The 27,834-nt window shown below is 34.4% G+C and overlaps 4 protein-coding genes across 6 annotated transcripts; 1 reads left to right on the top strand and 3 right to left on the bottom strand.

The window, feature by feature from the left end:
- Positions 1 to 2,139: 2,139 nt before the first annotated feature.
- Positions 2,140 to 10,432, bottom strand: LOC117907900. Its single transcript, XM_034821582.1, has 2 exons — positions 9,685 to 10,432; positions 2,140 to 2,562 (listed from the first exon to the last, which is right to left on the bottom strand). The coding sequence occupies exon 1, from the start codon at positions 10,275 to 10,277 to the stop codon at positions 9,819 to 9,821; it is 459 nt and encodes a 152-aa protein (XP_034677473.1). The 5' UTR covers positions 10,278 to 10,432; the 3' UTR covers positions 2,140 to 2,562; positions 9,685 to 9,818.
- A 1,295-nt stretch (positions 10,433 to 11,727) lies between these two features.
- On the bottom strand, positions 11,728 to 17,966 carry LOC117907245 (XIAP-associated factor 1-like). 3 transcript variants are annotated; one of them, XM_034820718.1, is made up of 6 exons: positions 17,636 to 17,959; positions 17,416 to 17,486; positions 14,586 to 14,721; positions 13,202 to 13,339; positions 12,954 to 13,096; positions 11,728 to 12,023 (listed from the first exon to the last, which is right to left on the bottom strand). In XM_034820718.1, exons 2-6 carry the CDS (start codon positions 17,457 to 17,459, stop codon positions 11,864 to 11,866), a joined length of 621 nt encoding a protein of 206 aa, XP_034676609.1. In that variant the 5' UTR covers positions 17,460 to 17,486; positions 17,636 to 17,959; the 3' UTR covers positions 11,728 to 11,863. The 3 variants fall into 3 exon arrangements, with proteins under 3 accessions (XP_034676609.1, XP_034676608.1, XP_034676610.1); XM_034820717.1 differs by having other exon boundaries at positions 11,728 to 12,026; positions 17,636 to 17,949; XM_034820719.1 differs by lacking the exon at positions 11,728 to 12,023 and adding an exon at positions 12,728 to 12,883 and having other exon boundaries at positions 17,636 to 17,966.
- A 2,174-nt stretch (positions 17,967 to 20,140) lies between these two features.
- LOC117905895 (probable rhamnogalacturonate lyase B) lies at positions 20,141 to 26,508 on the top strand. Its single transcript, XM_034818762.1, has 17 exons — positions 20,141 to 20,408; positions 20,763 to 20,949; positions 21,043 to 21,135; positions 21,747 to 21,868; positions 22,094 to 22,144; positions 22,441 to 22,560; positions 22,639 to 22,758; positions 23,318 to 23,459; positions 23,835 to 24,005; positions 24,253 to 24,408; positions 24,511 to 24,617; positions 24,831 to 24,921; positions 25,150 to 25,291; positions 25,370 to 25,526; positions 25,626 to 25,742; positions 25,855 to 25,981; positions 26,078 to 26,508. The coding sequence occupies exons 2-17, from the start codon at positions 20,830 to 20,832 to the stop codon at positions 26,342 to 26,344; spliced, it is 2,103 nt and encodes a 700-aa protein (XP_034674653.1). The 5' UTR covers positions 20,141 to 20,408; positions 20,763 to 20,829; the 3' UTR covers positions 26,345 to 26,508.
- Positions 26,509 to 26,638: 130 nt separating this feature from the next.
- On the bottom strand, positions 26,639 to 27,143 carry LOC117905896. Its single transcript, XM_034818763.1, has 2 exons — positions 26,947 to 27,143; positions 26,639 to 26,850 (listed from the first exon to the last, which is right to left on the bottom strand). The coding sequence occupies exons 1-2, from the start codon at positions 27,091 to 27,093 to the stop codon at positions 26,725 to 26,727; spliced, it is 273 nt and encodes a 90-aa protein (XP_034674654.1). The 5' UTR covers positions 27,094 to 27,143; the 3' UTR covers positions 26,639 to 26,724.
- Between the last annotated feature and the right edge of the window lie 691 nt (positions 27,144 to 27,834).

The following is a 27,834-nucleotide window of genomic DNA, read 5'->3' as shown; positions in this document are numbered from 1 at the left end:
TGCATGGGTAGTGGGCCCAGTTCTGTAAGTGTTGCTGACATACATTGGGCTGAACATTGTATGTATATGCAAAGGCAGCATATGGGCTAAAGGTGTGCTATAGGAGCAGCAAAGGCTATGCCCAAGAGGAAGTGCTGATTGGGACAACTTTGTTCCTAGAGAGTTGGGATGGCTGAATCCTTCTATTTAGTAGCAGTTATAAGAGTTTGAACCTGTGTTAAGTTCCACCGTGGACAAGTTAAGTTGGTTTTACCATGTTATGCTACCAACTTGACTAAAAAGCTTAAGTCATTAGGTACTAGGTCAACAATGAAAATCAAGCTAATTTGGGCTAAAGCTATAACAAACCCCTTAAGGATAACCTTCTTTGTATAGGTACATGGGCTCAATAAATGAGGAAAATAGATAACCCGGTTTAGGCTAAAAAGCTTAAGATGGTAGATAATAAGCTAACAATGTATATTAAGCCAACTTAAGCTAGAACCACACAAAGCAGAGTATTTGGTGTGAAAAAATGCCCTATACCAAGCAACATGACAATCTGAGTGCACACCAAACCCTACTCTGAGGCAACATGGTGAAAAGTAATGCACTTCCAACAACTAAGTTGTTATATTTTCTATTACAAGACTCTGGATGTAAGGACAACAGTTGGAACCCAGGTCATGACCAAGATACTAAATACATTTGCATCATTGGTTTATCCCAATGATATGCAACTGCAATAAGATTTAGAATCTGAATCAGAAAATATGTACCAAGTACACAAAAGGAAGTACAATGATAAGTCCTTTTGTGAGAAAATATCAAAATGATAATTTAGCTTACCAAGAAATGCTAGCAGGAATAGATTGGCTGAGACTACCTACCTCTAATGGATTTGGAGAGATCAAAACAATAAATATTAAGTTAACTCCTATTGTAAAAGTACTCTGTGTCGGTGGAAAAGCAACAACTCCCTCTCCCTCTCCCTCTCTCTCTATATATATATAACTGTATTTTCTAAACAGGGACTATATACCTGTATTTTCTGAACAGGGGCCTTCCAGAATATTAGAAATCATGAGGTATTTCATATAATAAAACTTATATGGAACACTTGGCCAGTTATAAAACTCCTAAGATTCATGACAAGGCTGCTAGTTTCTAGTTGAAGTCCTCAGCATGACCTACTCCTTTTATTTGCTGTAAAATTAACTCACTGACAATTAAGCAAGCTATGGCATAGTTGATATGAAAAAATGCCTATTCATGACATGCAGCAACCATGCAGTGGGGTAGTAGAGCACATTAGCACATGATGGCAGCAAAACCTCATCCAAAATATTTTCCATAAAAGTCCAAGGTAACTCCTTTAAGTTTCCAGCCATCTTTAAAAGAACCCTTTCCTCAACTTCTAAATAGTATAGATGATGAAGAAGAGGATCATTAAGTGAGCTGATTTTTTCAGCCAGATCATTAACAATGTGCTAAACATGTATTGGTACAGAATTTTAATGATATAGTGCATGCTCAGTAAAATTTCTTTGTGATCCAGAGTAAGACTGGTTTTTTTTTTTTGGTCATATCTATACAGAAAAGCAAAAGGTAAAGGTCATTTTGGCAAAGGAAAAAACCTTCAAATCTGTGCTACAGCCTAATTGATGTATCAGTAAATAATAGATAACTGACTTAGAAGGTATGATCACAGCTCAATTTTTCATATCTATACAGCACATCAAAAGGTAAAGGTCATTTTGGCAAGAAAAAAACCTTCAAATCTGTTCTACAGCCCAATTGATGTATCAGCAAATAAATAGACATCTGACTTAGAAGGGATCATAGATATGGCTGTCACTAAACCATTTGAATTACTACTAGCATCATAGGTTTTAACTCGTAAAAAACATAAAATGCTTGAAAATTTGTGCAAGTTTGGTGACCAACTTCCAAATTTAGTTATATCACTGGCATGTAAAGGCAAATCTTTCCTTTCATAAAAATAGGAGTGTTTTCCAAATTAAAAGGACCCAACTCTAAAGTGAAAAGTTCTTTTCAAATAACTTCTACAATTAGTCTAAAATAGAGAAAAAGAAAATTATTCTTAGAAGCATGAAAAAACATAGTTAAATATCATTATACATACGTAGATGAAGAAAATTTTCAAATAAGAATAATACCATTAATCACTGAATCCAGAGTTTAGGAACACTAATAGATTTTCAATAAAATTCCTTACAAACTTGGCCAAGAAATAGGATTTGACATGATAACTTATACAGGGACGTGACAATATTAGCTGACAAACAAGCTCTAAAGAGTTTCCAAGCACATTGTTCATTCTGTTCAGAATAACCAAAATCACTCACATCAGAAGAAAACTAACCAGCATGTCGTAGTTATCAACACGATAACTTTGCAGCAAGATCATGTTATCTCCTCCAAGAGACTTCTCCACAATATCAATCAATGGCAAACTAGTGTTTTTGGTGCATCCCTCACAATGCCTCCAACAGAGTAGATGAGAGGTATGTGCATCTCTCAGGTATCTCAATTCCGAAATTCTCATGTTCTAATTTCAACCTAGAAAAATTTGACAAGAAATTAGCAGAACCACCTTTTGCTATATAGTCTGCATAATAACCAAGACATATCAACCTATGTATCCTCTACACTCTTAATTTGTGCTAGTCAATGAAGTGCAAATAAAAATACAGAGAAGAATATTAGAAAGAAGGACAGGCCTTCACAAATTGTGTCTGCAAAGCAGTTTGTTGATAAGGTTTTGTCTCCAAAGGTTCATACATACAAACAAACTGTGTAAGAGGAAAATTAGATCATGATAAGGTTCTCCATTCTGGCATTTCCTATTCCCATGGTAAGTGCAACCCCAGTGAAGAATCCATGTCCTTGAACAGTTCTTAAGTTGAAGTTCACATTTAGCATTTCGTCCATTTGAAGATCTAGACACATTTATCAATAGCAACCAAATTTAATTCAATCTTCCAAATTAGCCAACATAACTCATAAATTATAACCTTCTTGTCAAACATGAAAATTACCACCTACCTGAAGCTGTATGGTATCCACAAGGCCAAAATGATGAACTTCAGGAACCTGTGTACAGTTGGTAGAAGTCGAGGATGCCATAGTGACAGTTTATGTGATATTTCAAGTAAATGCACAAATGAAATAAACTCAATATAGGCATCAACTTCAAGAATATAATACAAGGAATATTTTTCTTTAAACAATAAAAAAAACAAAAAAATCATTTTATGTTGTTTCTCAAAAAAATTACTATTTTTTGTGGTAACTAATATCTATGGATGTGCAACTTTCACCCTTTAAGCTATTTCTTCCCATTTCTTGTAAAGGATCTAAATCATAGAGATGCATTGGCTGCCTCTCATAAACAACTTCAAAAGGACTTTTGCCCATAGTTTGATTCCCAGAGTTCTTGTGCAACCACAACTTCCCATTGCTTAGAATTTTCTCCAACCAAGCACCTCAATAAATCTCCCAAACTTCTATTAGCAAACTCAGCTTGTCCATCCATTTGAGGATGATAGGAAGTTGCAGCCTAGTTCCAAGCTTCTTCCATAAAACTCTAAAAATGAAAGAGAAACTTGGAGTCTTCATCTGGTGTGATTGATTTTGGAACTCCATGCAATTGCACAATTTCTCAAAAGTGGAGATTTGCTATATTTGATGCATCCATAGTCTTCTTGCAACAAATGAAATAGCCATTTTTGAAAAACTATCAACCACCACAAAGATAGAATCCATTCCCCGTCGACTTCTAGGCAACCCCACCACAAAGTCCATGCTTACATCTTCCCAAGGAGCTGTAGGAACTGGCAGTGGAGCATACAAACCTATATTTTGAACTTTTTCTTTTGATTCTTGACATGTTAGATCCCTTTTTTACCAATTTGTACACATCCCTCCTCATTTTTAGCCAAAAGAACTTCTATTCAATCATAACATATGTTTTACCTTGCCCAAAATGTCCACTTAAGCCTCTACCATGCATGTCTTGAATGATCTTTTCCCTTAAAGTGCAATCTCAAACACAAAGTTGATTTCCTTTTAATAGGAAACCCTCATGCAATAAATACTTTCTTGGCTGCCTGTTAATATGATCATTCCAAATTGAACCAAAGAAAGGGGTCATCAGGATAAAGATCTTTGAAGGAATCGAAACCTTCAACATTAACAACCATGCTAGTTAAGAACAAATTTCTTCAACTACGTGCATTTGCCACTTTGTTACTTGCTCCAAACTTGTCCTTCATTACAAATGTGAATCGCTGCAAATAAGAAAACTAATGGGCATGCCTCTTGCTTAACGTTTGTTGGCTATTGAGATGCTTCAAAGCTTTATGATTTGTATGCAAAATAAATTCTTAATGTATCAAGTAATGCTCCTAATGCTTCAGACCCTAAATGATAGAATAAAATTATTTATCATAAGTGTTGTATCTCCATCTTATGTCATTCAATTCTTCATTGAAAAATGACACAAACCTACCTTTTTGACTGAAAATAGTTCCAATCCCAATTATGAAGCATCTACTCTACTTTAAAGACCCATTTAAAATCTAGCAACACTAATACAGAGGCTGAGTTGAGCATCTCTTTAACCTTTTGAAAACTTCAGCTTGTTCTGACCATTGAAACCTCCCTTTCTTCATGCAATCAGCTACAGGAGCAATTATGGTGCTGAAATTCTTGATGAAGCGTCTAAAATGAGGCTAGACCATGAAAACTGTATACTTCTCTCACTGTTTTTGGTATTAGCCAGCTTCTAATTGCTTCAACCTTAATGTTATCAACTTTTATCCTTTCAACACTAACTACATATCCTAGAAACAGTAAAGAATCAATAAATAATCCGCACTCCTTCGTATTTGCATGAAGCTTTTCTCCTTTGAGAACATCTAATGCATCCTTCAAGTACTGCAAATGAGACTCCTTGGATGGGTAACAAATATCATCAATATACACCACCACAAACTTTCCAATGAATGCTTCAGAACTTGATTCATCAAACGCATGAATGTGTTGGGTGCATTTGAAGAACCAAAAGGCATCATGAAGCTCATGGTTAGTTTTGAAGGTTGTTTTCCACTCATCACCTTCCCAAATCCTATTATTGAGATAGTAACTTTTAAGATCAAGTTTGGAAACTACTTTTACCCTATGCAACATATCTACCATATCATCCAATCTTGGGCTTAGGTATTGATACTTTATCGTTATTTGATTTATTGTCGACAATTGATGCACATTCTCTAGATACCATCTTCTTTGGAGTTAATAGTGTTGAAATTGCACATGGACTTATTGATTCCCTTATACATCCCTTCTGCAGCAACTCTTCCACTTGTCTTTAAAGTTCTTCATGTTCTTTTAAAGGCATTCTGTAATGTGGCAGGTTTGGTAGGTTGGCTCCGGGTATAGTGCTCAATGCTTCTTTTTGGAGGCAATCCACTTGGCAGCTCTATAGGAAATACTTTTGCAAAATCTTCCAATAATGCCTTGGCTTTATTAGAAACGTCTTGCTAATCTTCTAAGACTTCTTTTGCCAACAGAAAAAAGCCAACTCCATTAGCTTCAAACTCATTTAAAAAGCATCAAACATTCACATAAGATTGTTCATGTTCTACCTTAGACTTAACAAACACTTCTTTCATCAAGGCAAGTACTACCTTAAGGTCCATTTTTGTAAAAACCATAAACATTCTTTTCCAACAATTCTATTGTCAAATTGTCATGGCCTTTCAAGTAACAAATGGCAGACTTCTATTTCCACCATATTGCATAAAACATTATCTAAATAATTTTTCTCAATCAAGAAGGGAACAAGGCACTGATGCACTACTTCTACTTCACCTCCTTTCTTGAACCAAATGATTCAATATGGCTTTGGGTGTGGCAACACTTCCAAGTTGAGCTTTCTCACCATTTCTTTAGAAACAAGATTCTCACAACCCCCCTCCCCAATCAATAATAACATTGTAAAGCCTCCCATGTGAAGAACATCTAATTTTAAAAATACTATTTCTCCTCTAATCACTTTTTGATGCTTTTGAAGTGAACATTAAACGCCTTACCACTAAATTTGGAAAATCATGGTCTTCACATGTGATTTCATCTTTTGTGAATTCCAGCAACTCTCCACCACCTTGAGGCTCCATCACTACCTTCTCACTATCATTATTCTCCCCTTCTTGGGTGTTGTCTTTTTCTGTAAAAGATACTCTGCTAGGGTGGCATGGCTCCTTTATTGGAAGAAAACAAAAAAAGGTTTAGAAAGCAACCCCTTTGTGCCTTTTTTGGACAATGTGGAAGAAGAGAAATAGAAGAGCTTTTAATAATGAGGAACTTTCGAACCAAGAGCTAAAAACCTGGTTTCTTTATAACTTGATGTACTAGACCAAGTTGTATATAGGTGTAAGACCCTTGGTCCTTATTCGACTTCATTGATTGTTTAGGTTCTTGTTGAGGGAAGGAGTAATTTTTTGTTTCCCTTGTCCTTTTTTTGGCACCTTGTGGTGGCCGTTGTATACATCACGTGTACTTTGATGTGCCTCTTTGGCATTTTCATTAATATTAATTGCATTTACCTATAAATAAAAAATAAAAAAAAACCATTATTCTCCCCTTCATCTTCATTAATAAGTTGATGGCTTATTTCTGGCTATCAAAAGATTTATGACCCTCTTTTCCACATTCATAACATATTATTTTTTGTCCCACACACTGAAATGAGTTGCTACAATTTCCAAGAACATTACTTCTCATTGTTGCATGCCCTTAGCTTGGTTGCGAGCTTGGAAGTGAGTGTTTGATCTAGAAGTCTATAAATCATCAATCACTGCCATTGATTCTACTTGACATCTCCTTGTCGTTTATCATCCTACAATTGATTAGACCTCCTTACACTTTTAATCAGGCGGTTGTTGGACCATCTTTATTGACTTTCAACCTTCATTGCTAATTGAAAAACACCAGCTAGTGTCCAACAAGGTTGTAGCTCCACCAAATTTCTAACATTTGGCCTCAATCCCATCAAAAAATGATGAATGAGCTACACTTTCATTTCAATTAGTTTTACTCTTGTCCATATTTTGTATTGTTGAAAAAGAATGTTAGTGTATACTCAGAAAAAATGTTACCCTTGCTGAAGTGCTTGGTATTATTGAAAAAGAATTCTTTCATAGTTCAATAGAAGGAATTGACTTTGTATTTGTTGCAGCATTTTAGTCCCAAAAGTTCAATTTCTAAATCAATGAGATTCCGACGAAAGTTAAAATTCCAAGAAGACGGATAGGAATTACAAAGAACAATTAAAATGGTAAGATTTCTCACTAAAACAACTCTACAAAGACCTAAAAGTTATGAACACAAAGGTTGACCTTCCCTCCATAAATCTTCCCAAAATCGGATTCTCTCCCCATTCCCCACCATAAAGTGGATGTATGGGAATAAGTCTTGAAAGACTTATGCAATAATCTTCTAAGAACATTTGTGTGACCATCTAACCAAAATGTTGGTGTCTCATCCATTAGACTGTGTCTCATAAATGCTCAAAATAACTTGATGCCAAAGACCACAACTTTTTCTAGGTAACCTCTAAAGTCACTTCCCTAATAAAGTACGATTTCTCAGGGAAGCCTTCCTAATCCCTAGACTTTTAAACTTGACCTACACATGACATCCTAACTAATGAGGTGATCTTTCTTCACCTCCCCAATCCCTAACTAAAGGAAATCCCTTTACATTTTCTCAATCTTTAAGGCTACTAATGCTAGGATCTAGGGAAGTGAAACAAACATGACTAATTTAAGGTTATCCTCCTTCCCTCCCTTCCCCCCAAAAGACAAAAAAAATCTTTTTCCACTCTTCCAATCTCCTCGAAATTCTATAAACCACCGGGTTCCAAAATCCTATTGTCATTGGATTCCTTCCTAAAAGAAGACCTAAATAAATAGTGGACACTCTAAAACTCTATAGGCAAGTGTGGAGGCCAACATGGATATCAACTCTTGGTTTACATTAATACTAGAAAGAGTACTATTTTCTAGATTGATTTTCAACCCTAATAATTACCTAAAAACCAAAAGGATTAGCTTAAGGTTTTTTAAAATTTCTAGAGAAGCTTTAGAGAAGAAAATAGCGTCATTTGCAAATTATAAAAGAGACACTCTAGTCCTATCCCTACTAACTATGAACTCATCAAATAGACAACTTTCCTTCGCTCTTGTCATCATCTTACTGAGGACATCCGCTATAATGGTAAAAAAACTAACCTTTTGACTTCTAATTTAATAACAAACTTTTCCTATGCAAACCTTTAACTATTCAAACTTGCTATCAGTTCTCTATTGATGACTGCATCAACATGTGAATAAAATTTTGAACCTAAGAACTTCTCATCATTTTTGGAACTCTACCAACTGAACTTAACACATAAATAAATAAATATAAATAAAAAGGTCTATGAAGACACAAAAGGGAAAAGTGACTTTCAACAGGAGATAAAAAATCTTCTAGCCTTTTCGGTTTTCTCAACCAATTCAGAGCAGAAGTTATTAAATTTGGTAATGCCCCATAGACAACATCAAAGTAACAATTTGATATTTTCTTTTCTTATATTTTCATCAGAACCAAACAATTATCAAATTCCAAGAAATCCAAAATTTCTTTTATTCACTTGTCCTTTATTCTGTTTTTCTTCTTCTTTTCTCTGAAACAAGAACAGCAAGACTTTTTTTATCAAAACAGGAAAAAAGAAAAATAAAATGAAAGACCAAAGAAACTTGTAAGAAAATATTCAAAATAAAAGAAAAAATCCAAAATTTGAAAAGTGAAAAAACGCAAATCAAGATCTGAAAAAGGAGAAAGATCATAATCTGAAAGTAAAACAAAATGGAAATTGCTAGGAAAATTTTGAAGAATCGCCCAAAAGCAAGATTAAATTGAAGAAAAATAAAGTCCTTAACTCACTTGAATCAAAACTGAAATGCCATCAGAATCCAAATGGAAAGAAAATTAATAGAAATAATGGAAAATAATCTGACACACTAGTTCAACACTGATGCCAGTTACAAAAAGAAAGTGAATCAATGCAATACTACCATAAACGTAGCCATTGAGAATATGGGTTCCCAATGTCAAAGAAGTAGATATTCTGAAAGAGAGACTCTTCAGAAACCTTTCAAACTAAATGGAAGCAATACAAAAAATTGCCTGATGGGCTCTGCATATATATAGTGAGAGAATTAGGGAACTTTGGAAGGCGCACAAATTGGGTAATTCAAACTCCAAGTAACAACAACAGATCAGAAAAAACCAAGTCATACATATTCAGATTACACAAAAAACAAATTCCATAAATTAAACAAACTCGTCAAACTGAAAAACTGGGAAACTGAATCCCTCTCTAGTTCAGTTTGCCACGAGGCACGATTCAATAAGTGAGACTCGCAATATCATCTATTACCAATTTAAAGAGAAATAAAACTTTCTTGATCCAAACCAAACAGGTAATTCCAAAAAACAGTAACTCAAACAACTGAAATATGAATGCTTTTGAATCAATTGGAGCAAAAAAACAGCATCCACTTATTCTTAATTCCGAACAAAAGAAAAGTGCCATTAAAAAAGGTCAACTTAATCTCAATAACCCTTGGTTACCTCCAGGAATCCCCAGGCTATCACCATAAGGTACAACAAAAAACCGGAAATTTCTTCCACTGCGGATCATCTCTGTGAGTAATCACCTAGCCACCTAAGACAATGAATTTTTTGAAACTCTGAATCAAATAATCTTATTTTTCCTTTGAAACTGCTTCCTCCGGATTAGCATCTTCCTTATTTTGCTCTGAATCCCTCGACGCCACTTCGCGCTCCAATTCCTCTTCCGCTGCCTTCTCCGCTCTAAGCACCGGCTCGTAGTAATCGGAATGCGCTTCCATGCACTTCTTCAGAGCGGCGGTCACCTCGAAACACTTCTCCACAATATCTTCCTTGTTGTTCTCCCCTTCTTCAATGCACTTCTCCCAATCAATGAAGCTCTCCTTGCACCCACCTCCTTTCATAAACAAGCAAAACCCGCACTCTCCCTCTCCCTCTTCTTCTTCTTGGGTCTGTTCTCCTAGGTTTTCTTCTTCAATTGAAGGATTCGAGGGTTCGGTTGCCGTTAGATTTTCTGAAGCTTCCGATTTGGAGTCTAGGGTTTTAGATTCCGATGACGACATTCCGGCACTCAAAGATTCGCTCGGGTTCATCGGAGAACAGAATTCCTTGAATGGGAATGAACACAATAATTTTAGGGGCGGAGCTTTTGGTGGACTCTTTTTCTGCTTAAAACCTCCTTAAAACCCCATCAACCATCCGTCCTCTAGACAACTTGGGACTCCTATATCAACAATGACCGTCCATTTTCTTTATTAATTAATCTCAACCGTCCAATGGTAATTCGGGTTTGACCCGACTGATCTTTGAAAGAACGAAGCGGTCAATTTGATTTCGTATAAGAAAAAGGCTAGCATACCATGCCTAACTTACGCTTGACGTATTAAAGCATTGGTAAAATAATTGAATGATGGTATATGAAAAATAAATAATATCATAATTATAAAATAACAAAATTAAATTAAAATATAAAATAATAAGTTACTGACATTATTTTCATTGCCTAACACTTATTGAGGAAAGTAGTTTCACCACTCAAAACTAAGGATAATATTAGTTTTTCATCTATTTTCTTTTTAATACGATATCAAAGAATTGGATTTTGGATTAAGTTAGTTTATGATAATTGCATTCTTTATCTTTATGCTATAAAAGTTGGGATAAAATTTTATTTTAATTTTTTTATATTTTATTCTTATTTTATTTAAATATTTACTAAATTGCCATTGATCTCCCGTTATAGTAAAATTGACATGATGTTATAATTAATAATAATGACGTATATGTAATTTAATTAAAAAATATGGGCAAAATTGTCATGAACTCATACTTTGATTTGGCAAACAAACTTTTCAATATCGATCTTGCTTTGATTTGGCAAACATGTATAAATGTAACGGTTTTAAAATTCGATGTGTAAGATGTTTAATAAAATTCCTAAAAACAAGTTACAAGATAAAAAATAGATATACTCAGATATTGTTTTTTTTTTTTTGTGATTTAATTTTACTAAAATCCGAAAAAAAAAAAAAGTTAAAATTCTCTTTAATCTTTTATAAAATTCATTATCTTCACGTAAATAATTATTTTCAAATGAATGCTTATCACCATAACAATAAAGTTGTTTTAGAATGTAAATATCGATTTGCATTATCTAACGGATGCCTATTATTTACAAATTCTTATACCATAACCATCCCCCTTTAGAGATGTACAAGGCACTTTTTTCGCAGATTGTTGGCTTAACCGTTTCATTCAAAGACAAGTAACGTTAACACTTTGGATTTTTGTGCTCTTCGTTCCAATGGGCATTATATTTAGACGTTTACTCTTTTATGCTAAAGTATTTAATTTTATAAATTTTGTATGGTATATCAGAATAAAAAATAAAAAATAAAAACAGGTCCTCAAGATCGTGTAAAAAGTAAAAACAGCATTCATGTGAACGAACACTAAAATCCAAATAACATGTAACCTTTCCCTGTAGAAATTGACAAAGTAATCCATTTACTTCATGTAAATATCTAGACTAGGAAACGAATATGAATAAAATGTCAATAATATATGTTTTATATATCAGCGGCATCCTTACGTGTTCAAATGGTTATTGCAGTATTTTCTCAAAATAATTCAGTTCCAGGCAAAATGAATACACCACCATAAAGTTCTTTCCCTGCTCCTAATGCATTTCAGTGTTCTCAGTCTTCCTCTGGAAGAAGAGTGATCCTAATATAACAGCAATGCCTGTTATTGCAATGGTGAATAGAACACGTCTCTGTGAAAACTCCTGTGGTGGCCTTCTCCGCCCACCTTGCTCTCTTTCAGCTGCCCTAGCATCCCTTCTGGCAGATTCCAAACAAACACCACACATAAAATTATAGGTTAAATCCATGGTGCTAGATGATTTCAAGCAAATTCCAAAGATCCTGATGGCAGTACAGTAAATGGTGGCATCTTAGAATGGCAAAACAAAACAAAGTTTTAATAGACAGATGCGGTTTTTAGGTCAAGTAGGTTTATCTCTAAGCCAGCTGACATGGTTGATGTTATATATGTGGAAGATAATCCTTCTTTCCCCACTATATCCGTGTGGGTGGATGGCAGGGAGGGAGATGGTTCGCAGTACGTAATAGAATTATGGTTATGCATATCAAGAGTCCATGTAGAAGTAAAACAGCAGTTTGGCTAAGCCATTTAGAATTTTGTACTAATGCTCTAATATGTTGGAAATGTAAGTACCATTGTTCAGTAATTTAGGTCGGGCTGGATAAGAAAGAGTCCTCGCTCCACTTCACACAAGATTAGCTTCAATTTTCAAATCCATCATTCATCCCACTATACAAATACCCAAGGTTTCACCTTATTTACATTACTGCAATCCTAAAGCAAGTTTTTCAAACGGAATAGCAGCATATTTCCAGTATACCCTGATTCATATCTTCTACATTCTTCTTTTACAGGAACATATTTTATATATAGCATAAGAGGCCAGTGCAGAACCAGTAACTTATGGAGGGAATAGGAATGAACAACATGTGGTCTCTAGAAGAAATTGTAACCTCTTATGATAGAAGAACCAAGATGAAAGTAATCAAAAGATAATCTCTACATGCCCTTAAATTTAACCCATTAAGAGTTCGCAAGAAGTTGGATTGGGAAGATTGCTAGTAGGTTCCACATGCAAGCAATTTCACCATATCTAAAGAAACAGAACAAAAAGGTGCTTATTCATAAACTCAAAAGATATAAAATAGCAGATGACTATCTACCTGGAAGGACTGACAATATTATCAGGTACACCAACACTATCGTATGAGACACCATTGCAGTTGGCTTCGTGGTCATTCCTTTCACGCAGTCTAACGTACCTTCTACACAGATGACACAATTCTGTTCGGTTGCCACATACTTCCTATAAATTAAAAAACAATACAGAAGTATCACAACCAAAATTGCTGCCAAAAGATATTACTAGATTTAATGCAATCCACTTCAATATGATTGACAGTAACTGTACCTGATGCTCTGACAGATCAATTGCAGGCAAAGGAAATTCACAAAATTCACATGTGACAATCCTTTGGGGGCAATTTTCACCCCTATGAACAGCTAAAATTTCACGTTCCATTGTCTCACTACAGAGTGAACAGGATACCTGCTAATACAAATTCATTAATAAATGTAATATATATAAAACAAATAAAATGTAGAACTCAATTCAACTCAACCACAATCTCACCCCGATTATCAGTGATTGGCTATAATATTCCACTTTCCACCAATTATTACGACACTCCTAAGGTTTTACTATCTAGCAATCCTCCATCAAATGCTTTACTTCAATAACTCCATAAATGAAAAGGGTTCCAAAAAAATTAAGTTAAAAATACAAAGGAAAATACTGTCTTAATACTCACATCTTGTACATCTTCAAGCAACAACCTCTATTAAAAAATCAAAACTCCAAATTGTTATAATATCTTTAAAATCTGCACTTTGTCATGACAACCCAATTATATTTAGAATGTATCCTCCCCAAGTAGGTAGTAAGGACAGATATTGGCCGCTTAGGTTCCATTGCTGCCATAAGTTCATCAAATGACATGAGGCCTTTGTTTCAGTAGCTGGGCAAGGGCTAGCTGGGATGTGTCCTTAACCTATTGAGTTAAAAATGGTCAACTTGAGAGGTAAATCATCCCCTGACACTTCGCCCCAAGCCCTCTTGAAACTTTACACCTGGGAATGGTCTACAGTAGGGCCCATTTTACTTATTATAGGCTCCCGTATGTGCACAGGGCCAAGTAATGCTGTATCTCCCTCCTTCACTCCCTCTTGACAATCTGCTCTCATCTAGTATAGAGCCTAGTCATCAGTATAATCCTTTTTTCCAGTGTTGAACCTGCTTCAGTAAGAAACGCAAAGAACCCGTTAGTTAAAAGTTCACACACACAGCATGTGTGGCAACGGCAGGCTCCATTCCTCTTGACAAACTTCTCTGCTCTACTATGAAGACAGGCCATAATTATAATCTTTCTTTTTTTTTTAATCCCATACTGCAACTACTTCAGCAAGAAATACCAAGAACAAGGTACAAGATCCTGCCCAAAGGATATGTGGCAACTGCAGCATTGCATCACCCTCCATATTAGGTCAAACCTTTTGTGCAAATAGTGCAGAAATTGATTACAGCATATCTTTAAGAAAGGAGAGAAATACCATTAACTTGACCTTGCAATTCCTTCCAGATAAATTTTGCCAAGGCAATTGCAAGTTCCTTGACAAACAACAAAATTAAAAAGAGGAAAAATCCTTAATTTAAAAAAACAGTGAATACGTCCTTTGGAAATACATGACATAATATTCCACTTGGTAAAAAGACTTTCTAAGATAAATTCACATACCGAAGCATGGGTATTTAAGTAATGTTCCTCAGCATGTTTTTTGGGAACCATGTCACCACAGTGTTTACATCTTTCTAGATTTCGGGAGCAATGAACATAATGCAAATCAATATTTGTAGAAGGAATAGATCTGTCACTAAAAACATAAGAGTTTATTCAGTTGTCAGCAAACTTCTTGGGTTAGACCCACTCAAAGAGAGGTTAACTGAAAATTTTAATAAATTAATGAACATGAGTAAACCACCAACTATTGGGAGATGAATGCAATATTCAATCTTAAGCATTTATGTATTACTACAGCATTTGGCAATGTAATCAGAATGAACAGTCAAACGAGTATTAACAAGGGCTGTGTAGCTCAAGCAGGTTGCTTTCAGCAGAAAAAATCAAAATTCTAAGAGAAGCACTTTCTAAGAGGGGTTGTTTGTCCTTGACAAGTTTTGCGGTATTAGTGAATGGAGCATGACCTGAAAGGGAAGGCGTGATATGGAGAAACAATATGAAGAAAATTTCTTGAAGAGGAACCCAGTGACAAAGAATGCAAAGAAGTCATGGAAATCTTAACAGAAGGTCAGAAGAATCTTGATTGGAAAGGATTTTATCTAAATATCAAGAAAGCATTAAGTTACACCTTCAGGATGACTTTTTCTTTTAAGGCAAGCAACTATGTTAAATAGTGCCAATAAAAGAAAAATGGGTTGCACCCTATGCACACAGTTGAAACAATCTTCTTTGGAACACTCAAGTTTCAAAACAAAACAAGGAAAAAAGAGAAGAGTGTTGGAAAAAAAGGAAAGGTTTCCAATGATTCAGAAAATGGGCTTCTCAAGAGGCAGGTTCCAAACTTGGGGCACGTGCTTAAGCTAAATATCATTTTAAACCTCATAAGTTTTTCCTTTTTTGACTTGCAACTTTTCGAAACAGAAAATCAATAATAATTTAAGATAAAAAGTGATTTGACTAAAGCTCCATTTAGATCATGAAAAATGCAAAGGAAAGAATAAAGGAACAAAAAACAAAAGGAAAATAAAAAATAAGTTTTAGCTTAATAAATTTTTGCTGATTATTCTCCAATTTTATTTCTTTTTCAACAAACAGATAATTTGAAACTGTACAAGTTTTTAAAACAATTTTCACTATGTTCTATCTTCATTCTTATTTTCCATGAAAAGTTAAACAAGTGAATTAAATGTGCATTCCTTCTTATTCTTTTCCTTTCCATAATACTTTCCAAAATCTAGTGAGAGTGAATTTGGAACAAACCATCTAAAGTAACAACACTATAAACATGTGTAAAGAAAGATAATGGGAAAGCCAAAACATATCCATTTCCAGCATACTTAGCAATTGCCAAGAAACACCACTCTTTCATATGGCAAGTAAAACCATATAACTCAACTGGTTCAGTGTCTCAATCATGGAATATGCAGTTTTATTTAAGTTATCTAGGGGCTAGGATAGAGAGTTGGGTTGGGGTCTAGCCCCACATAAAACTAGATAGGGACCATAAGACCGCCATAAAAAAAAAAATGAAACAAGAGACATTTGCATGGTCACCCAGCTACATGGTCATTCTGTACCATTCACTTTATTCATCAATCAAATAGATCAATGACATGAAAAGCCAACTTGAACCAACAATGCTTATTTAAGAATTTTTCAGTTGATGATGTATGCCATCATGATTCCCTTCAAAATCATAACTCATAATCTCCAGTAAAATTCAGCTGCCTCCTTCTCATATTATTGTTATCTTTAACTTATCTGGACAGTGTTTATTCTAAGCATATAAAATATTTCCAATTTCTATAAGACCCCAGATATACATCTCAATGGAACCAAAAGGACAAGGCAACAATCATATGGGGATTGATATGTCGCACAAATGAGCAGCATCACAACATGCAAAATTTGAGAGAAGTCAAGTTGATTGATCTGACTAAAGACAGAGTTATTTCAACAGAATGAACTATGCTGCAACTCAGCAACCATGCAAGTGCTTTTCTTTTCAGTAGCCCCAAACCTATTTTATCCCATAGGCTCACACAACCCCAACCCAAACCCCTAACTAGGTAGCTCCAGAACATATCCTAGGATTTGCTATTCTTGCCCCTCAAAGAAGCATACATAGTGCCATCAAAGCAAGTTGAATTGTTTCATTATTTTTGCTAGTGTACTTAAGGATCAATTAAGCCATTGAGAACAAAGCAAGCCTACATTGCAATTAAAAGAACACCGAGAACATAGCCCGGGCATTGTGGATACCAGGAGCACGGAAGATATATCATTTGAGGCAGTGCAAAACAAGGTAGATACTTTTGGATCTTGGAAGGCGCGGACAGAGGAGGGAAAAATGAAGAGAACTCAAATTCTCTTGTTTGGTTTCCCATGAAAAAATTGGAAGGGAAATGAAATATAATGGAAATTGTAAAAACTTAAACAGTTAAAAATTTACACCTTATACATTTAAAATTTTTACATTCTTTGTATTAAAGAGGAATAAAATTGGATATCATGGAAAAAAAAAATTATTGAGATTAAGCTTATATTTTATTTTCCAACACTTTTCTTCCCTGCTTTTTTTTTTTCTTCTCGTTTTCTTTTCCTCGTATTTTCCCTCAAATTTTTCATGATTCAAACAGAGGTTAAGAAAGCGCTATCAAGAAAATAAAATAAAACACCAGGGCAATCAGCTATGTTCTCTACAATTAAGATTGAGAAAAAAGGTGAATTACACCGAGAACATAGATTTCATGGACCAATTAAAGCAACGAACATAAATTCTCAAATCTTATTCATGAAAAGAAAGAAAAAAAAAAACCTATATTACCAGTGACTGCAGATGCTCGTGGCTTCATCGGATGCAGTCGCCATGCCGCAGACAATCACAAAGAGCTCGTTCTTGATCAACATTTTGCAATTAAGAAACATTACTCAGAAGGAATGATTGAATTTAGGTCAAGAAATCGTAGATATTCGTAAAACAGAAAACTTTAATTTAAAAAAAAAAGCATAAATTAAAATAAACGTTGATTTAGCTTTCATTTTACCTGGAAGCAAAATCTGGGATTCTGAGTTTTCTTTGGATGATCTTCGATTTATGGGGAAAATAAAAATAGTAGTGTCGATTGGGTTCAGTGAAGAAACCTTTATAGTCCACGCTCATTGATTAGGAAAATTCCTCCTCACTCACCCACGCTCCTTCGAATCCGTGTCTCCACACTCTCCCGGTCTGTATTCCACAGAAACTTGGGCTAAAAGTTGGGCCTATTTTGCAAAGCTTCGAACTCGAAGTGCAATTTGGGCGGACTTGAATTTGAACTTTCTGATCTTGTGTTAGCAGTATACGAATCTTGGGACCGAAAATTGAGGTCGGGTTTATCCCTTTTATGTCCTTTTACAGAAACCAAACCAGAATACAAATATTTAACTACCTTTTCATAACTCCTTACCTTCAGCTGAGCACAAATAGTGCTTCATCATAATATGTGAGATATAAATCTCCCACAATAAGAGACTGGTATACTGAAGAATTGTACATCTTTTAATCCTTTAAATCTATACTATCATATATGCAATTTGAGACTATCTTCTGATATATCCTTAAATCTATATCGCTCTTTACTTTATTTCTCATCGTATAGTTTTCATAAAATAATTCACATTTGTGTCAACAAATTTGCTATGCAATAATATAGTGAAATAATAGATATATAAAATATATTGATATTATCCGGATCTTTTAAGTGAAAATATGATAATCCAAAGATCCTCTTGGATATTTCTTAAATAATTTTGAAAACAATTTTCAGCAATTAGCGTACAAAGTTAGGTGTCTTTGAAAACATCTTTTAATTGTTTTCTAATAATAATTATAAAAATATAAAAAAATTGACTAAAAATAAAATATTATAAATAAAATTTATTTTTATAATATATTTGAAAACATATAAAACTGGTTGAGAATTTGAAAATATGGATTAAGAACGTTTGAGATTCTCAAACAAATTTTTATATTATGAAACATGTTTTTAAAAATCATTTATCATAATTGCTTTTGAAAAATTTTTCTAATTTAAGTATGAAATTCCAATACAAATAATGTCATTAAAACATACTTAAAATATAAAAAAATGATTAAGAATATTTTAAATTTCTAAATGGACTTTAGCTTTATGTTTTTGAAACATCAAATAATAGTTTTAAAAAATTATTTTTATCATTGTTTTTAAAAACATTTGTCCCACATGTATGATATATGAAACTCCAACACAAATAAAGTCAACTATATTTTAGTAACATGTGAAAATTGGCAAAGCCCTAATTCTTACAGCCCTTTAATTCTATATATTTTATGAAGTGAAAATAATATTCATTTATGTGAGATGAATTAAGCTTCTCTTGTATTTATTTTTATTTTTATCTCTCTCTTTGTTTATATTTTAGTTGAAATTACTCTTCATCCATGATTAATAGCAATCTCTAACTTTGACAGTACCACAAAAACATGTCTGTTATAGACATCTTAAAACAAGGTCTTGTCTTTTGTTAGGTTTATTAGTTATTTTGGTTGCATCTCTTCTATTATCAACTTTTGTCGGTCAAATGCTAACTTATATAAATTGTGTTACTCGTGACAAAATTAGTTGATTTTGTTGACTTTTTTTTGTAATATTTTCATATAGAAAAATGCTTTTAATTCATTATATAATATAATTTTCTAAATTATATAAATGTGTTTTTAAAACTTTGAAATGCATTTTAAAGTTATAAACATCATTATCAATTGTTACAAAATCGATTATTGACCTTTAATACCAATCCACCTTTGTTCGACCCTACAATGATTAGACGAAGGGGTGATTACAAAATCAGATAATGAAAAAAATTAATTGATATTATACATGTAAACTCGATAATATATATAAGAATAAGATAGCGTATTATCAACAAAAATAAGTAACACATAAAATCACACTCAATAATATATATAAAATAGAAAATGAGTGTATATGTCATATGTCATTACTAAATCAAGTCAACTATGAAACTTATAAAGAAAAAAGCGACGAGTAAAAATAAGAACCACTCATTAATAGTTAATATGAATTTTATAAAAAATTTATGATTTAACTAATTTTGTTAGATTGGCTTTATTGGTTACCGATAGACCAAATTATGAAAAAAAAATTAAAAAGTAAATGAATTAAGGGAAGATTTGGAAGTATTTTTTAAAATCTAAAACATATTTTGATATTATCTCATCACATCCCTTGTATATAATTAAATGTAAAGTATTTTTAATTTATCTTTTATTCTATTAAGACATATAAAAGAAAGAAATATTTCTTATATAAAATAAATCTTTAAATTTTATAATATTTATTTGTTTATTTATAAAATATATTTAATATAATAATTTTGTATACGAAAAAAAACCTGGACACGGCAGATCGGTTTAATTTTTTTATTGGACTGGAGTAAGTGCATATAACCGCGATGGGCCACCCGTTGCCATCCCTTCAACCTTCAAACCTACCAGCCATCCTCTTTCCTCTACTCTCGTCTTCCCCAGATATCGTACCCTCTATCTTTACACATCACACGTTGATTTGTAGCTTTGCTTTCATTGATTCATGGAAGAAGGATCACCGAATCTGGTAGCGGAGAGAGAACATACAAGCGAAAGGAAGTTTCCAGGTAGCCATCGACGATGTGTCAAATTCCTCCTCAACGATGGCGGTGATGTTGGCAGTGATTTCAACAACCATTGCAATGGCAATTTGGCAATTTATGCTGGTCGGTGGTGATAGACTGTGACAGGTAATTTGCTTTTGCTTTTTTCCTCTATTGTTTTCTCCTCCGGAATTCAGAAAAGCTGCCCAAAAAAGGCAGGAATAATAATAACACCAATAACAATAATAATAATTATTTTATTTATAATAAAGGATTCAAAATTGAAACATGTATAAAGTTTTTTTTAAAAAAAAAACTTTTATGGCACGTTAGCTAAATCTGGAAGGTTTCAGTTGCTGCATACTTGGAGAGGTGACACATACTCCGTGGCAAACTTTGTTCTGAAAATGCAGAATGGATTTTTTTTTTTTTTTTTTTGGTTTAAATATAAAAAACATAATTCACATTTGTTTGATCTATGCACTGGCCTCTCATACGTAGCGACTCCTACACGCCTATATCAGATTCATTCACCAAACAATGGTGGCGAATAAGTAAAGAGAATTTCATGGCACAAAGTCAAAAAGACGGGAACAATGCTTTCTCTCCAGTCCAAGAAACCCACTCCAAACACTTGTTAATAAACCCTCCCACACATTTCTCTCGACATATTCGCATTCCAAAACAGGTAAGACACGGAGAACAAGAGTTTCTTCTCAAATCCGTTCTTCACTGTTTTATATATGAAAATCTAACTGATCTTAATTTTTTTTTTCTTCAGAAATCCACTGCTTCCTGGAGCCAGAATCCGGGTTTTTGTTGTGCCCAATCCATGTCGCCTCTGGGAGTGCAACTGTATATTCAAGATCGTCATGTAAATCAGTTTGATTAATCTATATTATTTTCCTCTTTTTTTTTTCTTTTTTTTGGCGTATTTAACTTCCTCATAGAAATTGCATTGAAATTAGTCTTGGGTTATGCGTATTTGGCAGCATAGGGCTTGCCATTTTTTCGTTCTGGGAGTTCAATGATTTCATAGCATGTACCGTAACAGGAACTCCTAGATAGTACAGGCTGCTTTGATAGTGTATATGAAAATCATATTTTATTTAAAAAAAAAAAATCAAACTTAATTTCTTATAGGAACAGTAGAAACGTGTAATATTGTATTTTCTTTCCCGGAAATGAGAATATTTTCAAAATTCCATTTTCATTTTCACTAGAAAACAGACCATGTTGTTATCAGTCATTGCCTTTTTGTTTAAATGGTTCTAACGAAAGAAGCAGAGAAACCATTGTTTGTGTGGTTGGCTCGTGGAATTGAATATCAAACAGGGAATAAACAGTTGGAAATCAAATATGAGAATGAAAATCAAATAAGATATTGCATTTGGCTCATTTGGAGAAATACGAGAATAGTCGATTTAGATGAACAGAGCTCAACGTTGTTTGTCATATGAATGAAACCGATATTGGTCTATGCAGGTGGTAATGGATAATGGCATCCTTCAAGTTACATTATCAAATCCAGGGGGAATTGTCACTGGGATCCGATATAGTGCCATTGACAATCTGCTTGAAGTTCTTAATGATGAAACTAACAGAGGGTAAATGGTGTCAATACTGCTTTTGTTACCATTTCTTATTCGTGTTGTTCCCTTTTGCGCCTCGTTTTTCTCCATTCCTTTTATGAACTTCAATGTGTCAATGTTGAAACTGAGGTGTGACTCTTTCTGCAATAAGCAGTACTAGTTCATGTGAACATGATGGTAGCTTTAGAAGGTGTTAAATTATAAAGTATTAACTCAATTTTCTCTTGGGATCTTATGTAGTTACTGGGACCTTGTTTGGAGTGTACCAGGAAGTGCTGGAATATTTGATGTGTATGTGCTTCCTTTCTCTCTCATATTCGAGAATTTTTATGGAAAACTGCCTGTATTTTTCTGAACAATTTCCTTATGTCAATGGCCTCTCTTTAACTACATTCACTTATTTTTAGTCGTTCAATGTCTTAAAGTTTTTGAAATTGTAAAGGAAACTCTCTATCATGTCCTTGTTATCTGTTTTCTCTACTAATTCTCGAGTTTCATTTTTTTCCCCAGGTTAAATATTTTCAAAATTTCGAATTATTATTACTATGTAGCATCTAATATTGAACAAGTGTTTCACAATGGTGCAGGATTAAGGGAACAACTTTTAGGGTGATAGTGCAAAATGAAGAACAAGTAGAGATCTCATTCACAAGAATGTGGGATCCCTCACTTGAGGGCAAGTTGGTACCATTGAATATAGATAAAAGGTTCTTGCTTAAATTTTACATATATGTACTCAAATGAAAAGATTAGCTAGTATTATTAAACAAAGATTTGGTTTTCAGGTTTATAATGCTTCGAGGTTCCTCAGGCTTCTACTCCTATGCCATTTATGAGCACTTAAAGGAATGGCCTGCTTTCACCCTTGCTGAAACTAGGATTGCATTCAAGCTCAGAAAAGACAAGTAAGCAAATTTCACCCATCTTTTATTACCAGATAAATTTCTGATGTTGGAAAATAGTGATTAACTGGAAACATTTTAAGCATTCTTAAAATGTGGATGCCTATGTATTTCAAAAGATAATAATCAAGAATCAAGAATCAAGTTTATAATGCAGCCTGCAGTTTGGTTCTAAATGTCGGTTTAAGAAGAAGTAACTCTTCTGGTCTGCCTGTCCCTTATTAGAATTTGTAATGAAACAAATCATGATAGCACAGTTTTCAAAGGGAAAATGAAGAAACACAGGTTGTCTTGCATATTATCCTTTTTGGTTCACATTGGTTGAAATGAACTATGCTTTGCAGTTATTACAAAACCAAAATGGCATCTCATAAATGCATGTAGCAAATTTAGATGCTAGCTTCCAAATGAAGGGCTGATAACATTGGATATTACTAGTAGATTAGTAAGCAAGGGAAGGGGCTTATTTCATATTAGTGTTTTGCTGGTTCCTGATAAGACACTTATTATTCTATGTTTTTAACAATTTCATATGGTTACAAACGTGTATTTGCAAATATAGGTTTCACTACATGGCCATGGCAGATAACAGGCAACGGTTCATGCCCTTGCCAGACGATAGGTTACCAGGACGAGGCCAACCCTTGGCCTACCCAGAAGCAGTTTTACTAGTCAACCCTGTGGAGCCAGAATTCAAAGGAGAGGTACTTCCAGGCTCTTTTTGTCAAGGATCATTGACGCAAATATTTTTATTATTTCAGTATTAACAAATAGATTATGAAAATGTTAGTTTCTAGACCCTTCTTGTCCTTGAGAAATGAAGATCCTCAATGAGAATAATTTTCTTATGTTCGGTTTTTACAAATAATGATGAAAATGGCAGTCTGAATGAATGAGATGTTAATAATTAAGTTGAAGTAAAAGAAATAAGTACTTATCAGGTTAGTAATCAATTTATTAATAAATATATATTTGCTTACTAATTTCATAATTCCTAGGCTTATTAGATGCTATGGTGGATCACAATTTGTTTTCCATGTACTCAAATGTATTCTTTTGATTGATCGTCTTGATTGAAGGTGGATGACAAGTATCAATACTCTTGTGATAACAAAGATAACCGGGTCCATGGGTGGGTATGCCTTGAACCGCCAGTGGGGTTCTGGCAAATTACACCCAGTGATGAGTTTCGAACTGGTGGACCCGTCAAACAGAATCTAACCTCACATGTGGGCCCTACAACCCTTGCAGTAAGTCACTTCTAACATTTGACATTTACAGCATGATCTGGTCCCCTTAATTCTTAGTTTCCATTTGGATATCCAGAAAAGATGAGAGAAATAAAAAGAAAGAGTTTGAACATTTTTCCTTTCCAAGATCTAAATGGAGGTTTAGTCATGGATCACACTTTGTAGTAACACATACATAAATATTACCCGATTGATATCAGGACATTGAAAGGGTCTCAAAGAACATTTTAACCAAATGTTTCCTCAGATGTTTCACAGTGCTCATTATGCGGGAGAGCCCCTGGTGCCCAAATTTGGAGCTGACGAGCCATGGAAGAAAGTTTTTGGCCCAGTTTTTATCTATGTCAATTCTGTTTTTGGTGACGGTGACCCATTTTGGCTATGGGAAGATGCCAAGGAACAGGTTCAACATAAAAAAACTTACAGATTTCTTTTGCATAATACAACAGTCTTGCAACTTTTTCGTGGTTTCGTGGATTTTCCATGATTAAACTGGCCTTTTCAGATGACGATTGAAGTCCAAAGCTGGCCCTACAGCTTCCCAGCCTCAGAGGATTTTCCATCTTCAGATCAGCGGGGCAATGTTAGTGGCAGATTACTAGTCCAAGATGGGTATGTGCTTATAGAGCAATCTTAGAACAAGTATAAAGGCTCTCTGTTTATTTCTCCATTTAACTTTTGTTCATAGGCTAGCCGTTTTCTTACTCAATCCCTATTTTGAGGATATTAAAAAAAAAAATCCTTACAAATGCATGAAAGGTAGATTCTTACAGATGGAGGGTCAACTTCCGAGTACCATTATAACAAGTTTCTTGCATCATCTAGGTATATCAGCGATGACTATATATTAGCAAGCTGTGCTTATGTCGGATTGGCGCCACCAGGAGATGTTGGATCATGGCAAAGAGAATGCAAGGTGATTTTGGCTCAAATTTTCTGGTGCACTGATAAAAGACCATAAGGACACACAATCTGCCTCTTTTTTCAGTTCCTGGCCTTTTCAACTACCCTTCTATCCTAAATATTACAACCCACTTCAGCACATGCTAAATTGAACAAAAGAGACTCAGAAAAATCAAGTGCCTGATATAGTATCTGTATTACATACTACAAGAGATTAATCTGGCAAGTTATTTCTCATCAGGACTACCAATTCTGGACCCAAGCCGACCTGGGAGGCTATTTCTGCATTAATGATATTCGACCTGGTGACTATAATCTTTACGCATGGGTCCCGGGTTTTATTGGGGATTATAAATTAGATGCTGTCATTACCATAACCCCAGGTCTTGTTTTCTCATTATTTACGAACTCAATTTCTGATGCACTGCAAACAATGGTTTGATAACATGTAAGTTGAGCAGGCTGTGATGTTTTTGTGGGTGATCTTCTATATGAGCCTCCAAGAGACGGACCTACATTGTGGGAAATAGGCATTCCTGATCGTTCTGCCGCAGAGTTCTACACTCCTGATCCAAACCCAACTTATGTCAACAAACTATTTGTCGGTCATCCTGACAGGTTAGTTCTCTTACTGTAATCAAACAAACACTTTCAGGAACAATGAGCATAAATCTGCTATAAGATACATAAATCATAATCATCTTCTTGCATTGGCAGGTTTAGGCAGTATGGATTATGGGAAAGATATGCAGAATTATATCCTGATGGTGATTTAGTTTACACAATTGGTGTCAGTGACTATACTAAAGATTGGTTCTTTGCTCAGGTCACCAGGTACCAATTTTTCCTTCATCCACAAATGAAAGCATAACATAAAAAGGGAGAAAAGTCTTCTTTTCCTTTTGGCTAATGGAAGGATACTGATGTTAAAAAATTGCATATTCAGGAAGAAGGATAACAACACATATCAAGGAACTACATGGCAAATTAAGTTCACACTCGACACCGTGGATCAGATCGGAACCTACAAGCTGAGAGTGGCAATTGCCTCAGCAACACTTTCCGAGTTGCAGGTACAGAACTCCATGATTTTTTATTTATATATATATATATATATATATTCAATTTTATGCGAATTCATCAAAGGACTTATGTTTTTTATTTATAAGGTCCGGGTCAATGATCCAAAAGCAAATCCTCCTCATTTTACAAGTGGGCTAATAGGGAGGGACAACACAATTGCGAGACATGGCATTCATGGGCTCTACTGGCTTTATAGTGTGAATGTACTGGGGAATCTGCTCGTGGAAGGTGAGAATACCATTTTCCTCACGCAGCCAAGGAGTACCAGCCCTTTCCAGGGGATCTTGTATGACTATATTCGTTTAGAAGCTCCTCCGTCTCCCGATTCCAATTCCAACAAGAAGCTTGCTTAACTTTAATAGGAAATTCAATAGGAACCTCTCATCCATATATATATATATATGAGCCGATGCACTATATAATTTGTAAAATAATTCTTCTTTAAGTGGAGTTGGCTGCTAATATCATTGTGCTATTGTAATCTTGCCATTTGAAACTGAAAACGCATTGAATTTTACATTGGACAACGAAAATTGCGAACCCACTGTAAGTACGGCTATAAAACGACGCCGTGGAAGGACCAAATCGGAGGAGGAAGTTTCAGAGATTAATAATGTAACTGAACAAAATGCTGAGACCCAAAAAAATGCTTAAAAAACACTAACAGGTTTTATTGTTCCAAAAGAAGGGAGAGAAGCAAAGCTATTGTTCTTGATTTACATAGTGGATTGCATTACATAGATTTATGTAGATTCTTCTTGGTATCCTCGGCAGCATCAGCAGCTTCAACCTGCATCTTTTCGGTGAGGAGATCAGCTTGAGTTGCTTCCTTCTCGTTTCTTGCTGTCATCTTCTTCCCCTGCAGCGGTCATCGTAATTATTCCACACATGCGTGTGTGCATATATGTATATGAGAAATGACTAGGGAATTAGGAGTGCTAGGAGTGACGAGTACCTGACCCACAAGCAGGGCTTTGAAATAGCGGAAACCCTCCTGCAACGAAACAAAGAAAGATATGCAATCTCTCTTCACACGAGATGTCACCGATGTTTGTTGCTCTGATCTCTTGGTGGCGGTGGTGATGGTGGGTGGATCCTCCATCAGGCCGAGCTTCACCTTGCTTTCTCTCCAGCAACCTCACTTGTCGGAGAAATGGGAGGCATATGCTTGTGAAAGTTTTGTCAGGTTAAGACGTTTGTCATATACGTGGCAGCTCGACGGGTTTCCACGACCTCAGCAAATCTATGGGCCAGAACATGGTTTCCGCTTCAGAATTATTACTACGGTAAAGCATGGATGTGTCGGTTGATCTCATCCCATCTCTATTATTTTAAGGGTTAATTAAGGGTGTAAATACACCTCACCATCCTTTCAAATTTCATTATCTAACGTCCCTATAAATTTATTTTTTATATATTTTATTTATAAAATAAATTTTATACATAAATTATATTTATAGAATTCATGAAATTTGAAACCAAGAAGGATTTAATATATTTATACTAAATTTGAATAAGATTAATCTTTGTATTAATAAATTAATATTGAATCGATGATAAAGGTAGAAAATTGGAAAACTCTTTGTTTAGTTTATTTACTATATTTTAAATTATTATTAAAATCAAAACAATATGCTCTCTTTTTTTTTCAATCTTTTTTATATAAATTATTTTATAAAAATTCTTTATTTTCTACCTTGTGAATTTTACTAGATGTGTGCACTTAAGTGACACATCATCATGTGTACGTAATATTTTTCTATTAATGCTATTCCATGTTAGATTGTAAGTCATGTTTGATATGATTGTATATTCCTTATGATTAGATGATTTTCATATGATG

Source organism: Vitis riparia, chromosome 18, assembly GCF_004353265.1.
Source record: "Vitis riparia cultivar Riparia Gloire de Montpellier isolate 1030 chromosome 18, EGFV_Vit.rip_1.0, whole genome shotgun sequence".
Taxonomy (NCBI): Eukaryota; Viridiplantae; Streptophyta; class Magnoliopsida; order Vitales; family Vitaceae; genus Vitis; species Vitis riparia.
This window is presented reverse-complemented; position numbering and strand designations above follow the sequence as displayed.

Coding starts and splice junctions, on each gene's coding strand:
- LOC117907900 (XM_034821582.1), bottom strand. CDS start 10,277: ATGAACCCGAGCGAATCTTTGAGTGCCGGAATGTCGTCATCGGAATCT.
- LOC117907245 (XM_034820717.1), bottom strand. CDS start 17,459: ATGGCGACTGCATCCGATGAAGCCACGAGCATCTGCAGTCACTG. Junction 14,722..17,415: donor ACGAGCATCTGCAGTCACTG/GTAATATAGGTT, acceptor TTATGTTTTTAG/TGACAGATCTATTCCTTCTA. Junction 13,340..14,585: donor ACTTAAATACCCATGCTTCG/GTATGTGAATTT, acceptor TTGTATTAGCAG/GTATCCTGTTCACTCTGTAG.
- LOC117905895 (XM_034818762.1), top strand. CDS start 20,830: ATGGCACAAAGTCAAAAAGACGGGAACAATGCTTTCTCTCCAGTCCAA. Junction 20,950..21,042: donor ATATTCGCATTCCAAAACAG/GTAAGACACGGA, acceptor TTTTTTCTTCAG/AAATCCACTGCTTCCTGGAG. Junction 25,982..26,077: donor CAACACTTTCCGAGTTGCAG/GTACAGAACTCC, acceptor TTTATTTATAAG/GTCCGGGTCAATGATCCAAA.
- LOC117905896 (XM_034818763.1), bottom strand. CDS start 27,093: ATGGAGGATCCACCCACCATCACCACCGCCACCAAGAGATCAGAGCAA. Junction 26,851..26,946: donor AAGCCCTGCTTGTGGGTCAG/GTACTCGTCACT, acceptor TGACCGCTGCAG/GGGAAGAAGATGACAGCAAG.